General features: G+C 42.5%; 1 protein-coding gene across 1 annotated transcript in view; it reads right to left on the reverse strand.

Moving 5' to 3' along the window:
- Window positions 1-19,071, reverse strand: part of shcbp1l (SHC binding and spindle associated 1 like) — a 41,677-nt gene that overhangs the window by 1,907 nt on the left and 20,699 nt on the right. Inside the window, exons 5-9 of the mRNA XM_033029133.1 lie at window positions 12,119-12,337; window positions 7,833-7,938; window positions 4,947-5,100; window positions 2,956-3,206; window positions 1,526-1,648 (exon numbers count right to left, since the gene is read on the reverse strand). Coding sequence (XP_032885024.1) covers window positions 1,526-1,648; window positions 2,956-3,206; window positions 4,947-5,100; window positions 7,833-7,938; window positions 12,119-12,337 — 853 coding nt within the window. The remainder of the gene's footprint in view (window positions 1-1,525; window positions 1,649-2,955; window positions 3,207-4,946; window positions 5,101-7,832; window positions 7,939-12,118; window positions 12,338-19,071) is intronic.

The following is a 19,071-nucleotide window of genomic DNA, read 5'->3' on the forward strand; positions in this document are numbered from 1 at the left end:
TCCAATAGCATGCTAAGCTAAATTTTACATGATGCAAAATGTCTGCATCTGTGTTTGTGTTTGAAAATGACGTGGGTCTCTTCCTAGCCTTCCGCAATTCTTAGGCCAGGTAATCGTATGGTATTTGAAAATATGAAGGTACAGGTGCACAACCTTTTATCCGAAAGCCTTGGGACCAGACACTTCTCAGATTTCGGAATTTTTCGGATTTCCGAATGGAAGATTTTTAGCGTAGATTAGGTAGGTAGCGCGGGCGGCTTGAAAAGTCTGGAGCGGCTGCCTCCTCCCCGGAGACCGGGGAATCATTGTAAATCATTGCTTAAATGTTAGTCAGTTAGTTTGGATGGGATTTTATGTGGTGGGGGGGGGTGAAGGGGGAAACTTTAATTCTTAGTCCCCTACCTGGTCGGAGAGGCGGGGAGCGAGCAATGCCTTACCGGGTCGCCGTGCAGTAAGCTCCGGAGCGCTGTGGCCGCCGACTCCCAACATCGCGGAGCTGGGGGGCTGCGGGCGTCCGGCCGCGGGCGGCGCCGGTTGGAGCTCCGACCCCAGCAACTCTACCCCTGGCTGCGCGGCGCTCCAAATCCAGCGCCGCCCGCGGCCGGACGCCCGCAGCCCCAGCTCCGCGATGTTGGGAGTCGGTGGCGTCGCAGCGCTGGGATACCAGCAATGCCTTACCGGGTCGCCGTGCGGTAAGCTCCGGAGCGCTGTGGCCGCCGACACACAACATCGCGGAGCTGGGGCTGCGGGCGTCCGGCCGCGGGCCGCGCTGGATTTGTAGCGCCGCGCAGCCAGGGGTTGAGTTGCCGGGGTCGGAGCTCCAACCGGCGCCGCCCGCGGCCGGACGCCCGCAGCCCCAGCTCCGCGATGTTGGGAGTCGGTGGCCACAGCGCTCCGGAGCTTACTGCACGGCGACCCGGTAAGGCATTGCTCGCTCCCCGCCTCTCCGACCAGGTAGGGGACTGTGGGTCGTTTCGGGTCAAGTTTGGCGCCAAACGCGAGCTTTGGTGTGCAGACGACATCCTGGAAAAAATGTCCGGTTTTCGGAGCTTTTCGGTTTCCGGAACTCCGGATAAAAGGTTGTGCACCTGTATGTGCAAAGTTAATTTGAAATACGTTGGTAGGTTTGTGAGGCAGAGATGCTGCTTGACCCCGAGTTCCTCCAACAATTTGTTATTTCCCCAGGATTGAGCTAATTGGGATACTATCCAAAGATTATGATGACTACTTGGCTACAGCAACACCTTCATGAAAGTGGGGTAAATAATGGAACATTGTGCGAGAAATCTAAATTCCACCTTGTTAATGTATTACCAAGGTGTAAAATATATTTTAACTGTTTATAACTGACAGCTCCATTCATAACACTCATATTATTTAACTAAAACAGCAGCCTCTGCATCATAAAATATCATTTAATTACATGTCAACAGCTAATGTTTACAGTCATTTCTCCAGAATTAAATTACTCTTGTGAAATATTGAAGTTTTAAAAAGGAATGAATGTAAAATATATTGGTCTTACCTTCAGTTTAATTCCACCTAACATGCTCTTGAGGACATCAGAACTTTTAATATTACTGCATTTGTGTATATTATTTCCTTCTAAAGAAGCAACACTTCCTGGATATAGCTCAACACCTGGTCCCTGTTAAAATAATTTTTTTAAAGTTTAACTTCAACATAACATACTCAGCAAGTATCTAATATTTTTGTGGTCACTGAAACCTATGGATAATGACATTATCGATGCCTATGCAAAATTGAATTACATTTAGATGTAATGTTTTTAAATTAATCAAACAAAACAATTAAATATCAAAGATAAATTAGGGGAAAATGCAATCAATAAATGATATCCATTTAATTTGTTCTTCTCATGAATTGCGGGGCACTTAGTTGAAAAATGTAGTTTTAATATAATTACAGTGAATTAATAAAGAAATGGGAAAATCTGGGAATAATAGACGTGTCAAAATTCATTTTGAACTTATGGGTTTGGGAGACGTATTACTTGATTAATTAAATACCCATTATAGAAAGAACACAATCACCAACACTATGAAAATGTATCCCATCCATATTATCCCAGAAATAATTATCTTTATTCTTTAGAGAATGTCAAAATTAGAATGAGAACACTAATTAAATGAAGATTTACTAAGATGTTAAAAAGAACTGAACAGATCACATCAAGAATACTTCGATTCGTTTTCAGACAAACTGCAACTGATTTAGAACTCACTTTTTTTAAACAAAATTTCTATTGGTATTGTGTTACATGCTTAATTCAAGTCACATGAAAAAACAATGGGTTTAGACTAACCAAATCAGGATTACATTATACACTTTGGTCACCATAGCACAAAATATTAATCTGCAATGATTATGGGAAAGATGGTTTCACCTTTTTTGATTTTGATAATACATTGTTACAAGCATCTTCAAAAAAAAAGTGAAATTTATGAAAATCAAATGCGCAACAATGTGTGTTTTCTGCCCCAAAAGAAATGCCACAAAGCCAACCTGCATGGTTCCCAATGGGTCCAAGCTAAAGTTCAATGCAGCTGATGCCTCAAGTTGGGAATTGCAAGATTTAAACTCAGTAATGCTGAAGAAGAAACAATATATTTTCAAGTCAGGAAGATAGGTGATTTGGAGAAGAGCATGGTGGTTCCCATGCATTTCCATTTGATGGTACAATATATTGGCTTGAAAACAACAAAAAATCTTATCTGAACCTGTTATTGAGTAGTAAGTCTTTAATTTGTCTCTTCAAAAAGACATCTGATATATTTATTTGCATATAGATCACTTCCCAAACTTAGGGCAACAAACATACATTTGTCCTGACTTTAACAAAGCAAAATCCTGTATCAAGTTACATATTTTTCTTGTGGCAGTGAAGTATTTACGCAGATAGCAGTTTCTATATTGTCACTTAAGTATACTAACCTGAGCTCCTGTCAATTCGCAGTTTTTCATGGTTAAGGCTGCTCCTGTGAGTACACAAACTCCAGTGCCTTCGCATTTCAAAAGACAGTCTTCAAGCATCATGTGACCTGATTCTACTACCACAATGCCATCAGTAGTTCCCTTCTGTACTAAAGTAAGGTGAATTAAGCTAATGTTTTGGGATTTAGATGCGACAAAATTGTCTTGTGTAGGATCTGATAAGATTACGATTTCTTCACGGTTTCCAGCGCCTGTCAGTGAAACAAACATTTTTGCCCTGAATTTGTTTTAACAATTTATTTAATGTAGTCACCTTTGATTAGGACAAAGTTCAAATTCTGCTTTATAAATACATTCTATCAATTTCAATCTCATTACTGTTGCAAATTTCTAAAAAAATAATTCCCATCAGTTGATACAGATTTGTTTAATCCTCTCTGGATCATGGAGCCTTAATTGGGCGCTTTGGAAAGCCAGATGTAATTATATAATTCCAAGTATTACAAACAACACATTGATTAAATATCAATAATATTTGGAAATTTAATAATATTTATTTCTACATGTGTGAAAAACTGACCACTTTATTCAGAAAGTTAATATCTGAGAAACGTCAACATTTAAGTAAATAAAGGAAAGTCTAATTCTACAATCTTCTGTTCATGTTTTGTCCCTAATTTCTGTCATTAACCTATCAACCAGATAACTTAATCTGTGGCTTATTCTCACGAAAGGCTCATTCTATCAGAGATATTCATTGTCCTTTTCCACCCTCTCTGAAACTTAAACTTGACTTATTTTTTTATTTCCTATTTCTGACTAAGCATCTTCCTGATGATGGTTTAGAACTCATGCTTCCAAACATGTAAACTCAGAGAAGACTGTCATCAAACATAGTCAAAGTCCAGCTGCTTTTTATAATCCTTCATATTATAATGCAATACTTTACCACTGAAAAAAATGCTACACAAGTGAAGTTTATCTTGAGAACAAAGGGATAATTGTTTAACCTATTGGGCTGCTCCCCAGAACCACGGACATCCTAACTTCGCTTGTTGAGCTGCAGTATGCAGAATTTAATGCTGCATTGCTGTTCCAAATGTAGTCTCTATATAAGGAAGACTAAATTCAGAGTGAATGATTACCTTCCTGTGTATCAAGGCACCCTAATAAAGCTGAAGTTAATGGAAATCAGGAATTAAACTCACCAATGGTTGGAATCGTTCCTTATTGGAAATGTTATTTGTAGAAGTAGATTCACCACTAAATTTGCAAAACCTTTCCCATCATTTTAAAGGCACAAGAGTTAGGAATACGATGGTGAACGTTCTACCAATCAGGATGAATGTAACTCCAACAATGCTCAAGTAACTCAATATCTACCAGGACAAAGCAGCCCTTTTGATTGCCAGTATCTTAAGGGCCTGTCCCACTTGGGCGCGCAAAGATTTTATCTTTGAGTTATAACCAGAGTTATAACTCCCACCTGATATTTACACATCCATTTGCAGAGGTATCAGCAGCTAAATAAACAAAGGTACATCGATGCTATAAAATAATTTATGTGAAAATAGGAATTTATATATAAATGTATTTTCATGCGTAAAATTCAATAATATTTCTATACCACTCACTTAAATAATTCAAAATCTGTATTTGGATTTGCACCTCCTAAATTATGAAATCATCTTAATATATTGTAATGAAAATTATACATTAAAAAAAGCAGTGATTTTCCCGCAATTTGTTTTCACAATAGTGTTTCCCTTTGATTAGAGAAGATAGCAGGTCTCTCAATAATCAAATGTAGAAATATCAAGTGAAACTGCAATAGAAAAGAGTACAATGAGGGATCACGTTGAAAGGGAACCTTCTATTGCAGATATCATACAATCTGAAATACACCATACTTAACATTCATCAACCTCCAGATGTAATTAACATATCAAAATTGTGATATTTTTGAGTACATTAATTATTTCATCATATACCTTTTATGATGATATCATCTGTTAGCATTCCAAATCCTGAAGCATGATACTCTCCTGGAAAAATTACTACTGTGTCACCACTGAAACAATTATCCAAGGATGCGTCCAAGTTATCATGTTGTTGAATCAGCGTATGAGCAGAGAAATCCTTAACCTACAGTAAACCAAATAAACACTTGTGAATGTTAAAAGATGAAATGTGTTGCTTTCTGATTGCCATATGATGAAGTAATTAATGTTTCTTTCAAGATACAAGATACATTTATTTGTCACATGTACCAATTGGTACAGTGAAATATGTTGTCACCATACAGCCATACGAATAATAAAGAGCAAAGAACACGATAGACTTTAACACAGACATCCCTACACAGCGGAATCAAAATTTCCCACTGTGAGGGAAGGCTCCAAAATTCAGTCATCCTCCTCCGTTGTTCACCCTTGGTCGGGGGGCTCCCGAACCCCTTGCAGTCGCCGCCACGGGCGGCCCGATGTTCAGGCCCTCGCGCCGGGATGATGGAACGACGTCGGAACGGGAGAACCCTCAATGGCTTGGACATCCGAATCGGCCACTTCCTACTGAAGTCCACAGGCTGCGCTGGCTGGAGATTCAACGCTGGCGGCCCTCGGCAAAGGGTCCCAGGACTCCTCGATGTTGGTCAGTGCCGCCCGCGCTGGGAGCTCTCCAAACCCCAGCTCCGAGATGTTGAAGCAGCAGGCCCAGCACTCCGGAGCTTTAAACGGTGATCCTGGTAGGCATTGCCCGCTCCGCGGTGAATCCAGTGCTGTGCCGCCACCGCTGAGGCTTTGGTCCGGTCCCCGGCAGGAAAGGCCACACCAATCCAGTTGGTAGGCCGCTGGGCAGGGGGGGTGAGAGGACGTGACTCAGAGAATAGTCGCATCCTCGCCAGGAAGTGACTGGGAAACGGTTTCCTCCTTATCCTACCCCCTCCCACACAGAAAAACGAAATAAATCTCCAAACACTAAAAAAAGACTAAACATTAAAAAAAAGATAGAAATACAGACAGACTGTAGGCAGAGGCTGCCATCAATGCGGCTCCCCTAGTGTCGCACCTGACCATCAAGGCTGAGCAGGTGAGGAAAGAGCTGAGCAGACTCCGTCCAGGGAAAGCCACGGGACCCGATGGTGTCAGCCCTAGGGTACTCAAGGTGTGTGTCTGCCAGTTGTGCGGAGTACTCCAGCATTTCTTCAACCTGAGCCTGGAGACAGTTCCTATGATATGGAAGACATCCTGCCTGGTTCCTGTACCAAAGAGGATACGTCCAAGCTCCTCCAATGACTATAAACTGGTGGCGCTGACTTCACACATCATGAAGTTCCTGGAGAGGCTGGTGCTCACTCACCTGTGACCCCTGGTTAAACCCTACCTGGACCCCCGCAGTTCGCTGTTGTGTGCAGGGGCAGCAGGGCGAAGAACGCGGACGCCAGTAGGATTAACAATCTCTTCAAGAAGGCTGGCTCTGTCCTGGGGCAAGGTTGGATTCATAGGTGGTCAGACTGGGTCCACCAAGATGCAGTACAGAACGCCACAGGTGATCCTTCTTCCCTGCGGCTATAAAACTCCTCCCCCTTCTGTCGTGGGGTAGACTGACTCCCCCCCCCCCTTATCTTTGCACATCCACAAACCTTTCCACTCGTCACTTTAATTTCATTTTGTGTTTTATGACTTGGCAGATCAATTTCCCTCCTGGGATAAATAAAGTTCTATCGTATCATATGCCATCATCATTCATATTTTTCATATGAGGGGGCTAACGAAAGGGAGCAGAGGGTGTGGTAGAAGATTGTTTTTTGGGACTTAAAGTGGAGTGCTTCGGGACTGATGCTGATCCAATTGCTGTTTGCTATCTGTATAAACTATTTGGATGAGCAAGGCATGATTAGTAAGTTTGCAGTTAACAGTAAAATAGGTGATCGTAAACAGTAAGATGGTTGTCAAGAATTAGAGTGAGAAATGACCAATAGCTTTTCTCTGTACTTCGATACACGTGACAATAAACTAGAAATAACTAACACTTAAGGGCACAGCTATAAGGTGAGAAGGGAAAATTTTAATGGAGATGTGTGGGGCAAGTTTTTTACACAGAGTGCGGCGAAGGCCTGGAACGCATTGCCAAGGCTAGTGGTGGAGGCAGATACGATAGTGGCGTTTGAGAGGCTTTCAGAGAGGCACAAGGAAGTGCAGAGAATAGAGGGATAGGGATCATGTACAGGTAGATGAGAATGTTTAACTAGGCATCATGTTCAGCACAAACATTATTAACTGAAGGCCCATTCCGGTGCTGTACTGTTCTATGTTCTTCCTTTCCTCCATGCTGTTTTGTCTTCATTGAAATCATAATGTTCCACGTGTTATGAGGATTCATTATCTCATTCAGTGCAAACTCAGAGATGAATTAAAAATCAGCAGTTCTGATGATTACACTTCCAAGAAATCAAGATAAGCTATAAGCGTAATGCCAAGCTAGAATTAATTAAAACAAGTGAAAATGATGGGCATCAGCCATTCATTAAATCTTGCAGAATTGATAGTGGAAATTATTCAAAGCAATGCAGATGAAATAGAAGTCAGTGCTCAAAATGTAATTCTGGAAATGCATCGTGTTACGAAGTTCAGAGATGTTCTAATAGATTTTATGTGAATCGCAAATGCGTTAACTGTTTAGAAGATCAGAATCAATAGCATGTGATTGCATTTGATCATGATATTTGAAAAAGCTACTTATAATAAATTATTTAACTTTTTGTGTCAGAAACATCGATGATTAATGATGCACAATACCAGGGCTGACATTGAACACTTGTAAGGGACAGACTGACAGATTTAAATAGCTGGTAATTGCAACAAAGTGAAATAACTCACCATGTCAGCTGTCATCATATTTGCCACAATATGAGTAACAACTTTTCCAGAAGGTCTTTGCCCTTTCCTGCGTCGTAGTATTCGTGGGAAGAAAGGCCCATGTGCTCTGAAAGGAACATTAAGCAAATTAAACTGCTTTAACTCCATAGCATTAAATATCTACACCAGTTTTTTAACCCAAAGTTACATTACCTTTTTATGTAAAATATTTCTTTATGTGAATGAAAATAAGAGTAGCTTGAAGATTCTGGGTGGAAGATGAAGGTAGCAGCTGTGAGCGGGGAAACAGATTGCTTTGGAGGTGAAGTTGAGTTGATACGGAATTTGGATCTCCTACAATGGGTTGGTGCAAGGAGAAGTTGAGTGGGAAGTTCATGATTATTTGCTGGGATGGGCACAGTAGATTGAGTGAGTCCACATGAATCAGGCCTATAATCAGATTCTAAGGAATGGTATGGAATAGGGGCGATAAAGGAGAGTGATCAGGAGTTAGTTTAGACTTTAGAGACACGGCACGGAAACAGGCCCTTCGGCCCATCGAGTCCGTGCTGACCAGCGATCACCCCGCGCACTGACACTATCCTACACACTAGGGACAATTTTACTAAAGCCAATTATCTTAAAAATCTACTCCTTTGGAGTGTGGGAGGAAACCGGAGCACTCAGAAAACCCATGCGGTCACAGGGAGAACGTACAAACTCTGTACAGACAGCACCCAGTGTCAGTCTCCCAGTGACTGCATGGGTTTTCTCTGAGTGCTCCGGTTTCCTCCCACACTCCAAAAAAGTAGATTTTTTGAAGAAATCTCCTTTTGAAGAAATCTACCTTGGTATGAAATTTGAGGGAATTAGGATTATTATGTCTTTTCAAATTTTAGTTAGTGACAAAGTCAATAAGATTTTTATTGCAATTGTCTTCACAGTACAGCAGAATCCATAAGCTAATTGTTTTATAGCCTTGTTAATCCTTAAAAAAGCCCTTCAGCCCAACTTGCCCACACTGACCAAGATACTCCCTGCACTAGTCCCACCTGCCTGCGTTTGGCACATATTCTTCTAAATCTTTCCTATCCATGTACTTGTCCAAATCTCTGACTGTCGTGATAGTAACTACCTCAACTACCTCCACTGGCAGCTCGTTTCATATACCCACCCATCCTTTGTATGAAAATGTTGTCCCTCAGGTTCCTATTAAATAGTTCCCCTCACCTTAAACCTATGTCCTCTGGTTTTTGATTCACCTACTCTGTGCAAAAGGTTCTATGCATTTACCCTATCTCCCTCATGATTTTATACACCTCAAAAAGATCACCCTTCATCCTCCTACGCTCTAAGGAATAAAGTCCTAGCCTGCTCAATCTCTCCCTATAGCTCAGGCCTTTGAGTCCTGGCAACATCCTTGTAAATCTTCTCTGCACACTTTCCACCTTAACAACATCTTTCCTATAACAGGGTGACCAAAACGGAACACCATGCTCCAAAAGTAGCATAGTAAAAATATTCATACATTGGTTGTTCAGAGGTTCTGTTAAAAAAATCTTTAAAATAACTGCGGGTCCACAGATATATTATGTGGCGTTTGCATTAGCGATTAACTCAATATTACTGAGCAGGGAAATAAAGTCAGATGATAGAAGAATCATTGGGGTCAACATTAATCTGTAACAAAAAATGATGAGAGATGGAGACACAAGAGACTTACGACACCCTTTTCTCCCCCAGACTCATCTGCCAATCAACCTCTCCTCACCTGGATCCACCTATCACTTGCTAGGTCTTGCCCCACACCTGCTTTACCTCTTTATTTCAGATATGTCCCCTCTACTCCATCAGTCTGAAGAAGGGTCCCGACCCAAAAAGTTTGTAATTTCCTTCCACAGGTTCTTCCTGACTGCCGAGTTCTTCCAGCACTTTGTTTTTTTGCAGATGAGAAATGGACGTGATTAATTAAATTTTCAAAAAAGGGACTGAATCAATTTCCATAATGTGTGGTTGCTTTGCATAGTTAAAACAAACAGCAAGCACAAAACTAGTGGTTTGCCATTTAAGAGTTATCAATTTGAGCATTACTCCAAGTTCTTAAATGCCTGTGGAATCTTGAAGAAGAGTTCTATTTTCTCTGTTGAAGCAATGTATTCAAGGTGCAGGAAGAAAAGACCCATTGTTCCCAAAATGTTCAGATACTACTGTAAAAAATTACTGGTGCAGTATATTTAAAAGAGAAAGGTGGCATGTTTTCACACAAAACTAAACCAAACAAAACTGGCAAACATGCATGGCAAAAGATGGCCATGTGATCATAATATGCAATATGTCCAGGATCAATCTGCAGTATATAAATAAATGGAATTAACTCTCCGGCATTCCAAGGTTTTATTTTCCTTCACATTATTCCTGTTTATTGCATTGTTCCACATGACACTAGTTTTGCACTAGCAACACCAATATTTTCCTTCCCTGTGTAATTATATCTTTGGCCAAATGGAAAATTATAAGATTTCTACTTATATTCACATGCAGGACTGTATGGCTGTTTCCATAGTGTTAGGGTTCAAAATCTAGAGGTCTCAGTATTGAATTAACCTTGCAACCAAGCATTCATAGGCCACTGAGATGGAAAATTCAAACACTCCCAAATGACGGAAGACATTTCTCCTCACTTCAGTCCCTGATGTAGGATTTATGACAGGTTCTCGAATCTCCTTTCGGGGAAAAGTATAATTAATCATCTACATGTTTTAATGATGGCATCAGATGACTCTAGTGAAACAAACAAGAATCTTGTTGTCCAGTCTCGATTCAGAGGAGTTAATACAAGCTGAGTGCACGGTATAGTTACATGTTCAAGCAGCCACGCTTTATCTTACTAATCATTGCAAATAGTGAGAAAGTGCAGAATTCATAGAAATACAAACATTACGGCAGTTTCAAGAGCAAGAATGTTTACATCAAACAACAGTTGCATGCTATATGACTGAATTCATGATGTGACAACTTTGTTTCAAAGAGCCTGCGTGGTAATTTATGAACAGTCAACAACATCTTGAATATGCGGGAGTTCTGCAACCTGTGTGAAACTATGAGTCTAAACCAGCTGTTTAGGGATATTCTTGGAAGAGCGATAAATGATACATCAATCGTTAATTTATTTAAAGTATTAACGTTAGAATAACAGGTTATCGATTTCTCATAAGGAAGACCACATTGATCCAGATTTAAAGAGGTTGAAGGGTATACTGGCATTGATGGCACTGCTTTCCTATAGAAATAAATCCTTTGTTGATAGAGACCTCAGGCATGTTGGTCTGGATCTGTTGCACTCTATTGAAAAGTTATGGACTTTTCCAAACTTGCATCCAATCAATATGCAAAACTGCAAGAAAATGATTACAAAACCACCAGAAAGATACACCATAAAATAGTTGAGCTTTCAAATAAATAATGTTTCAGATAAGTTTAAACAGAAGATATATTTTCAGAAGAAAGTACCTGCTCCTGACTTGAATATGCTTATGTGCTTTATGAATTTCAGAGGTATATTTTTTAGCTATTTGGGATTATAATCCCTGAATAATAAGGACACTTGCAAGGTATCAGTAAAATGTTTGGTAGGTACAGGATTTATATTGACTGCTTGCTTTCAAGCTTGAGTTTGAGTAAATATGACAACCAAGAAAATAAAGTTGTCTTTGCAGAAACAAAATAATAAACAAATTAAAACAAACATCAAAAACAACATTGAACTGACTGTTGAACCAGAATTAATAACAAAAATCAATGATAACAGTGATTTCTAGGATAGTTCGTTCGCTCGTGTGTCAGACGATGGAGCTTCTAGGATAGTCAGAGAAAATAAATAGAGAATTTTCACGTTGCCATTATGTAATCTATAAAACGTTCAAAGTTGACAAGACAGTGGGGAAAGGATACAAAATTTCACAACAACATACATAAAGAGGAACAGAAGCCAAGAATAATCTTGTGTGAAAAAGGAGTTGAAAATGATACCTCAGAAATAAGCTTTCAGTTGGTCAAGTGTGTGCCAGTGCAGTTCTGTACATTGGTCTCCTAAATCCATTACTCAACTGAGAACCTACTGACGTTCCTCTTTTTCAAATGGTTACCAAATTTCTTTTAAAGTAATTTATATACGCTAATGCAATAATTGTGCAGTGAGCAAGGGAACGATTATTGTAAAATAGGAGTAACAAAATACAAAGTAAGTTTTCAACATATGATTTAGCATTAAAATGTTACATATTGAAGATGTATTTAGATGTTACTACCTAAGACGCAAATCTTCCCAGATTTTTAATAATCCACAAATCATTAGGATCTCATAGTATTTTTTCCAACATTCCACTGCTTCAGCTGCTGATGGGTCTTCTCTTATATTGCTCTGGTACTCAATCAGCTCTACACGTTTGTTCCTATATTTTTCCAGAGTTCTTTTAAATCTTTGGCCTACAGGGCCTGGTATTGTACCGTCTTGAATATCATAAAATCTAAAAATGGTTAACAAAGATCAATCGGTGAATATATGCAAACAAAAAATAATATAACACAGCAGTTTAACAGCGGCTTGGTAAAATCTGCTTGCCACCATATGGTCACTAACAATTACAATTATTCCCCATCTGGTAGCATTTAAAAATAAATCAGATCTAAGTTACAGTTCAATGGAGAATTTATCCCAGTACCTAACTTCAAATTATGAAATAGCTTATACAGTTGTTACATTTAAAAATAAAATTCAGCGTAACTTTTTTACATGAACTTGATTGGTACCAGCATATACCGTAATCTTGTAAGAAGCACACTGAGTTTTTATATTGTTGGCTACCATTTTCAAACGAGGATTTTTACAATGTGTTACATGTTAGTTAAATGCAGCTGGGAACTGCTGCTTGCAGGTAAGTCTACTTGAGATCTGTGGGAGCCATTCAAACAGGGAGAGTTCAGGGTCAATGTATTAATGCAAAGACAAAATTAAGGCCAACAAGTATAACAAAGACACAAGGAACTGTAGATGCTATAATCTTGAGCAAAACTCAAAGTACTGGAGGAACTCAGCAGGCCAGCCAGCATCTGTGGATGGAATGGACAGGCAGAAATTTGGGCCGGGATCTTTCTTCGTCTGTTGCTCCTCTGAAACATTGCCTGTCTATTTCCTCTACAAATGCTGCCTAACTCGCTGAATTCCTCCATCACTTAATACTAATCCTGGAGGATGAAATCAGTATTTTGCTCCCTTTGTGTCTCTTTAAATGTACAAATGTATTGCCGGTACAGATTCTTATTATCATCCAAATGGTTGTCTATTATGAAACAGCAGCAGAAAATGTCAGAACTACTCAGCTGTGATCTGTTTCTGTATATTTTGTTTTTGTTTCAGATTTACATAATAATCATAGAGCCATAACAGGATGGAAACAGGCCCTTTGGCCCAACTTGCCCACACTGCTCAACATGTCCCATCTACATTAGTCCCACCTGCCTGCGTTTGACCCATATCCCACTAAAGCTGCCCAATCCATGTAACATGTATCCATCTCTAATTGTTTCTTCAACATTGCAATAGTCTCTGCTTCAACTACTTTCTCTGGCAACTTGTTCCATACACCCACTACCCTTTGTGTCAAAAAGCTACCCCTCAGATTCCTATTAAATCTTTCCCCCTTCACCTTAAACCTATGTTCTCTGGTTCTTGATTCCTTTACTTTGATGAGCAAGACACTCCGTGCATCTACCCAATCTATTCCTCTTATGATTTTGTACACCTCTATAAAATCACCCATCCTCCTGCGCTCCGAGGAATAGAGTCCCAGCCTGCTCAACCTCTCCCTATAGGTCAGACCCTCGAGTCCTGGCAACATCCTCGTAAATCTTCTCTATACTCTCCAACTTGACAGCATATGTCAAGTGGTGCCCAGAACTGAACACAATACTCTAATTGTGGCCTCACCAACGTCTTGTATAACTCCACCATGACCTCCCAACTACTATACTCAATACTCTGACTGATGAAGCCCAATGTGCCAAAAGTGTTATTGACCACCCAATCTACCTGTGATGCCATCTTCAAGGAACTATGTACCTGCACTCCTAGATCCATCTGCTCTACAACACTCCCCAGAGCCCTACCATCCACTGCATGTCCTGCCCAGGTTGGACTTCCCAAAATGTAACACCTCACATTTCCTTGTATTAAATTCCATCAACCATTCTTCAGCCCACCTGGCCAAGCGATCAAGATCCTGCTCCAATTTTTGACATCCATCTTCACAAATTGCTACACTACCCATTTTTGTATCATCTGCAAACTTCTAATCCTGTCATGCATGTCTCATCCAAATCATTGATATAGATGACAAACAGCAATGGGCCCAGCGCCGAACCTGAGGCACACCACTAGTCCCAGGCCTCCAATCTGAGAAGCAATTTTCCATCATTACCCTCTGCTTTCTTCCATGAAGCCAATTTTCTACCCATTCGGTTATCTCTCCTTGGAATCCATACAATCTAACCTTCCAGAGCACCCTACCATGTGGAACCTTGTCAAATGTTTTGCTGGAGTCCAGAGCCGGCCTTAAGCCGATTGGACCGATTGCTCCCAATTGGGCCCCGCGCCTAAGGGGGGCCCCACGCTAGAGTAATCCAAAGCTCCGCTCTAGGATCTTTGGAGTAATCTACTCTCGGCTCGGGTAGATCAACCCTGGGTGGAGGGGGAAGAGAGGGTAGATGTGGAGGGGGGTGTGAGGGGGAATGGAGAAGGGGAGAGGGGGAGGTCCCCCATGGTCCCAGGGCAGCGCTCCCGCCCTTCAGTCGCCGTGCTTCATGCACACAGACCCGGGCTCCACCCCTCTCTCTCCCCGGGGAGACGCGGTGAACAATACAGGGAAGGCCGGGCCGGGATTTGGAGCAACGTTTACAAACCTCGGTCTCAGCTCACACGCGTTCGCCCGGACTCCGGCATCCGCTCCCGCCGCCGACCCTCTCCCTCCCTTCTCCTCTTCCCTTCCCTTCTTCCTTCCCTCCCTTCTCTCCTTCCCTCCATCCCTTCTCTCCTTCCCTCCCTCCCTTCTTTCTCTCCTTCCTCTCTCTTTTCCCTTCTCTCCTTCCCTCCCTCCCTTCTTTCTCTCCTTCCCTCCCTCCCTTATTTCTCTACTTCCCTCACTCCCTTCTCTCCTTCCTCCCTTCTCTCCCTCCCTCCCTTCTTTCCTTCCCTCCCACACACACACATATCGCACAGACAACTAACACACACACACACACACACAACTAAGTTAGGATGGGGTAGAAGCCCAAAGGGTAGGATGGGGCTGAAGCACAAAATTTAATGCCTGGACTGGTTTTTCGCCAATAGTTATTGGTTTGCCAGGATCTAGTTAATTAAATTACTTTTTTTCCATTTCACAGTCACTAAAACAAGTGGTATTGTAACTATTCAGAGGTGATCTACACATTTAGTTTGTTACTTGTAGGCTTACATGTATGCAATTTTATATTAAAACTAGACCAAGTTCCCCTAACGTGCGGTTGCGGGGGGGGGGCGGTATGCGGCGTCACACACATTAACCACCACCACACAGACACTAACTACCCCCCCCCCCCCCCCCCCCCCCCCCACACACACACTTTCTGCGCATTTTGAAGTACGGGGAGTGGGGGGGAGGGGGTCGGAGTGGGCGGGCGTAGGAGTCCAGCTGCGGGAGGCGTGGCGCGAGCGTACTTGGGCTGGGTGCAGGCAGCCCAAGTACGGGGCCAGGAGGCAGATGGGCCTTGATTGGTGGGCATGTGGGCATTGTGATGTCAGCAGCTGACAAGCGGTGATTGTTTTTTAAAAAAGTGAGTTTTGTGAACAATTTTATTCAAAATCTGGGGAAATAATGGACCAAGGAGTGGATTTCTGAACTCATAAGATAAATCCCTACCTACCGAAATTGTAAAAATTGCCGCGTTTTTGTGTCTGGGAGATACGTTTCAAAGGCAAAACGACATACACCCACACACACACACACACACACACAGAGTTTTAAAAGTATACTAGACCAAGTGCCGACCCATTGGGTCTGTTCCCCCAATGTGTGGTTGCGGGGGAGGGGGGGCATCATGCGGCGTCACACACACTAACTACCCCCCCCCCCCCGCACACACGCTAACTACCCCCTTGATAATATATGAATATTATTAATTTGCTCCTTTTACCCCATAACCGCCCTATACACTGACGCATAGCCCCCAACTCGCAGGCGCGTCTAGAGAGGGAGGGGGGGTGGTAGAGAGTGAGGGCAGAGAGAGAATGGGGGGAGACAGAGAGAAAGGGGCAGAGACAGAAGGGCAAGAGGGAGAGGGGGGGTGGAGGGGAGGAGGAGAGGGAGGGAGGGGGGGTGGGAGGATGGGATCGGGAGCGGGGGGTAGAGGTGGGGTGTACTGGGTTCTCGGTTGTTGGAGTTTTTTGGGTTTTGACAGGGGTTGCTGTGTTTTCTTTGGTGATGTGTTTGGTTTTGTCCCTGTGTCCTCTCGAGAGAGGCTTGGGGGGGGGAGAGACAGAGAGAGCGAAAGGCAACCGTTCGTCACGCGTTCAGAATGTTGTGGAAATGAAGCGTGCGCGTCTCATGCACGAATTCTGTCGGCAGCTCTATGGAATTCTTTAATCCTTTAACACAGCTAGCGGGGCCTGGAGGCAGGTGGGCCTGGATTGGTCGGCATGTGGCATTGTGACGTCAAGCAGCTCGTGAGTCCGGTTTAGATTTTAAAATGAGTGAGTGGGGGAGGGGGAAGGATTTTATTAAAAAATGTGCACATAAAAATGTCTAAATTTAATGAGGAGTGGATTAGCGAATGTGAAAGTGAAATCGCTAGCGAAATGGAAAAAAACACGGAGTTTCAGCGTGTGTTTTTGGCGGACCAAGGAATCAAATGGGAAAAAATGTAATCTGAAAAAATATCTGAAAATTGAATCTGACACACACACACACACACACACACAGTTTTAATATATAGATAGATATGATATCATAGATAGATGTAGCTTTGATCTGTTTGGTCCATTAACTCACAGGCACTTTTTAAGCGCACGTTTTGATTACTTTCCATTCTACCATAGAGATATAAAGTCTATAATAGACTTTATTTGTATTTCTATGATTCTACAGACCTTGGCTGAGAACCTGGGGCTCACCAAAATTGTTCCCAATCGGGCCCCGCATCTCCTAAGGCCAGCCCTGCTGGAGTCCATATATACAACATCTACAGCTCTGCTCTCATCAACCTTTTTGGCCACATCTTCAAAAAATTCATTCAGATTAATTAGACAAGACCTCCCACGAACAAAACCATGCTGACTCTCCCTAATCAGTCCTTGACCACCTCAATGCATGTATATCCTATCCCTAAGAATACTCTCTAGTAACTTTCCAACTACAGATGTTAAGCTCACTGGCATATAGTTGCTAGCCTTTGCAGGCTAGCATATAGTTGCTAGCCTGCAGCCCTTCTTGAATAGAGGCACAACATTTGCCACCCTTCAATCTTCCTACACATCTCCTGTATTTAATGATGACTCGTGAGTTTCAGCTAGTGCTTCTGCAATTTCCTCTCTAATTTCCCAATGTCCTCGGATATATCGGATCTCGCTTGGGAGATTTGTCTACCTTCATACATGTCGGGACCTTCAGCAACTCTTCGACCATAATACTGACTGTTCTCAAGACACTTCCATTGACTGCCCCAAGTTCCTCAGTCCTCCTCCATGGTAGATACTGTTGTATTCGAGGGCTAAATAACTCACAAACTATACTTGGTGTCCAGAACCCGAAGTGTATTTATTACAAGCAGATTCCCAGGGACCCTCCCTGAGGAAACATTCATTTCGAGACAGAGCCCTCTAGTGGTGACTATAGGACACAACACTTTTCCCTCCTTGTAAATGAAGATGATAACTTTCCAGTTATCCACCCAAATATGTCCATATGCAATCAGTCCAAAATAACAGCTCAGTGAACATAACGTTTATGGCTTCACAGCTGATAATCGTGCAGACACTGAGGTCTCCTCTTCTGTCGCTGAGAGCGTCGAGCGGAAATAGACTGCTCTGCTGTATGCTGACCACAATCATCATCTTGACTGGATATTGGGAAAGGAAAAGTGTCCAATTCGTCTTCTTCCTGTCCCTGTCTACTTGCAATTAGACGCCTCGCGTTCCATCTGGTGTCATCTTGGAGGAGGTATGCGTTCTCGCCGAATCTCCGTTTAATCTGTATCGGCTTGGATAGTGCGCTTGCTAGCTTATGCTGTCTGTTTGGGCAGCTGATTCGTACCCAGTCGCCGACCTTGAACCGCGGCGCTCGTACTCTGCGTTTGGCATCACAGTACGCTTTCCCCTTTGCTTGTCTGTGTGCTATCATTTCCGCCCTCGCTTTTGTGTCTGGATTTGGGTGCGATGATGGTCGAAAAGCATTCAGTTTTGTTTGCATGTTTCGCCCTATCATCAGCTCTGCTGGCGTTTTCCCAGTCAACGTGTGTGGTGTGGATCTGTAGGATCGGAGGAGGAAATGGATTGACTGTTCGAACGTTTTCCCCTCCGACATGCCCACTTTTATGCTTTCCTTGATCACGCGATTGAATCGTTCAACCCCGCCATTCGATTGGGGGTTGTATCTTGACGTCCGCTGATGTTGAATGTCATAACTCGCGAGGAAAGTGGAGAACTGTTCAGATATGAACTGAGGGCCGTTGTCAGTCGTTATGACCTCCGGCAGTCCCCACCTAGTGAACAGCTTTTCGAGAATCGCGATGATCGAGCTTGTCGTGACTGAGAAAGTAGTTGCGATCTCAGGCCACTTGCTGTGGAGATCGTGTACTACAAGTAGAAACTGCTGGCTTCTTGGCGCAGCTTGCACCTCTCCGAAGATGTCGACTTGCAAGTGCCTGCATGGTTTGTCCAGCCATGGGATTGGCTGAAGAGGGGCAGGACATGGTTTAGTTGCTTTCTCACTAATTGTGCACGCTTAAAATGTTTTAAGGAAACTTCTACGCGACGATCTATTGCTGGCCACCACACTGCCTCACGATACCGTTGTTTCATCCTAACAATGCCCGGGTGTCCTTCGTGTGCCAGTTGTAACACGTGGTGTTGCAGTGATTTGGGTATAACCACTCGGGTTCCGCGTGTGACACATGTATCGTCAACCACAGCCAGTTCGTGGCGTACCCGGTGGTACGGAACCAAGTCGTC

This window comes from Amblyraja radiata, chromosome 10 (genome assembly GCF_010909765.2).
Source record: "Amblyraja radiata isolate CabotCenter1 chromosome 10, sAmbRad1.1.pri, whole genome shotgun sequence".
Classification (NCBI taxonomy): Eukaryota; Metazoa; Chordata; class Chondrichthyes; order Rajiformes; family Rajidae; genus Amblyraja; species Amblyraja radiata.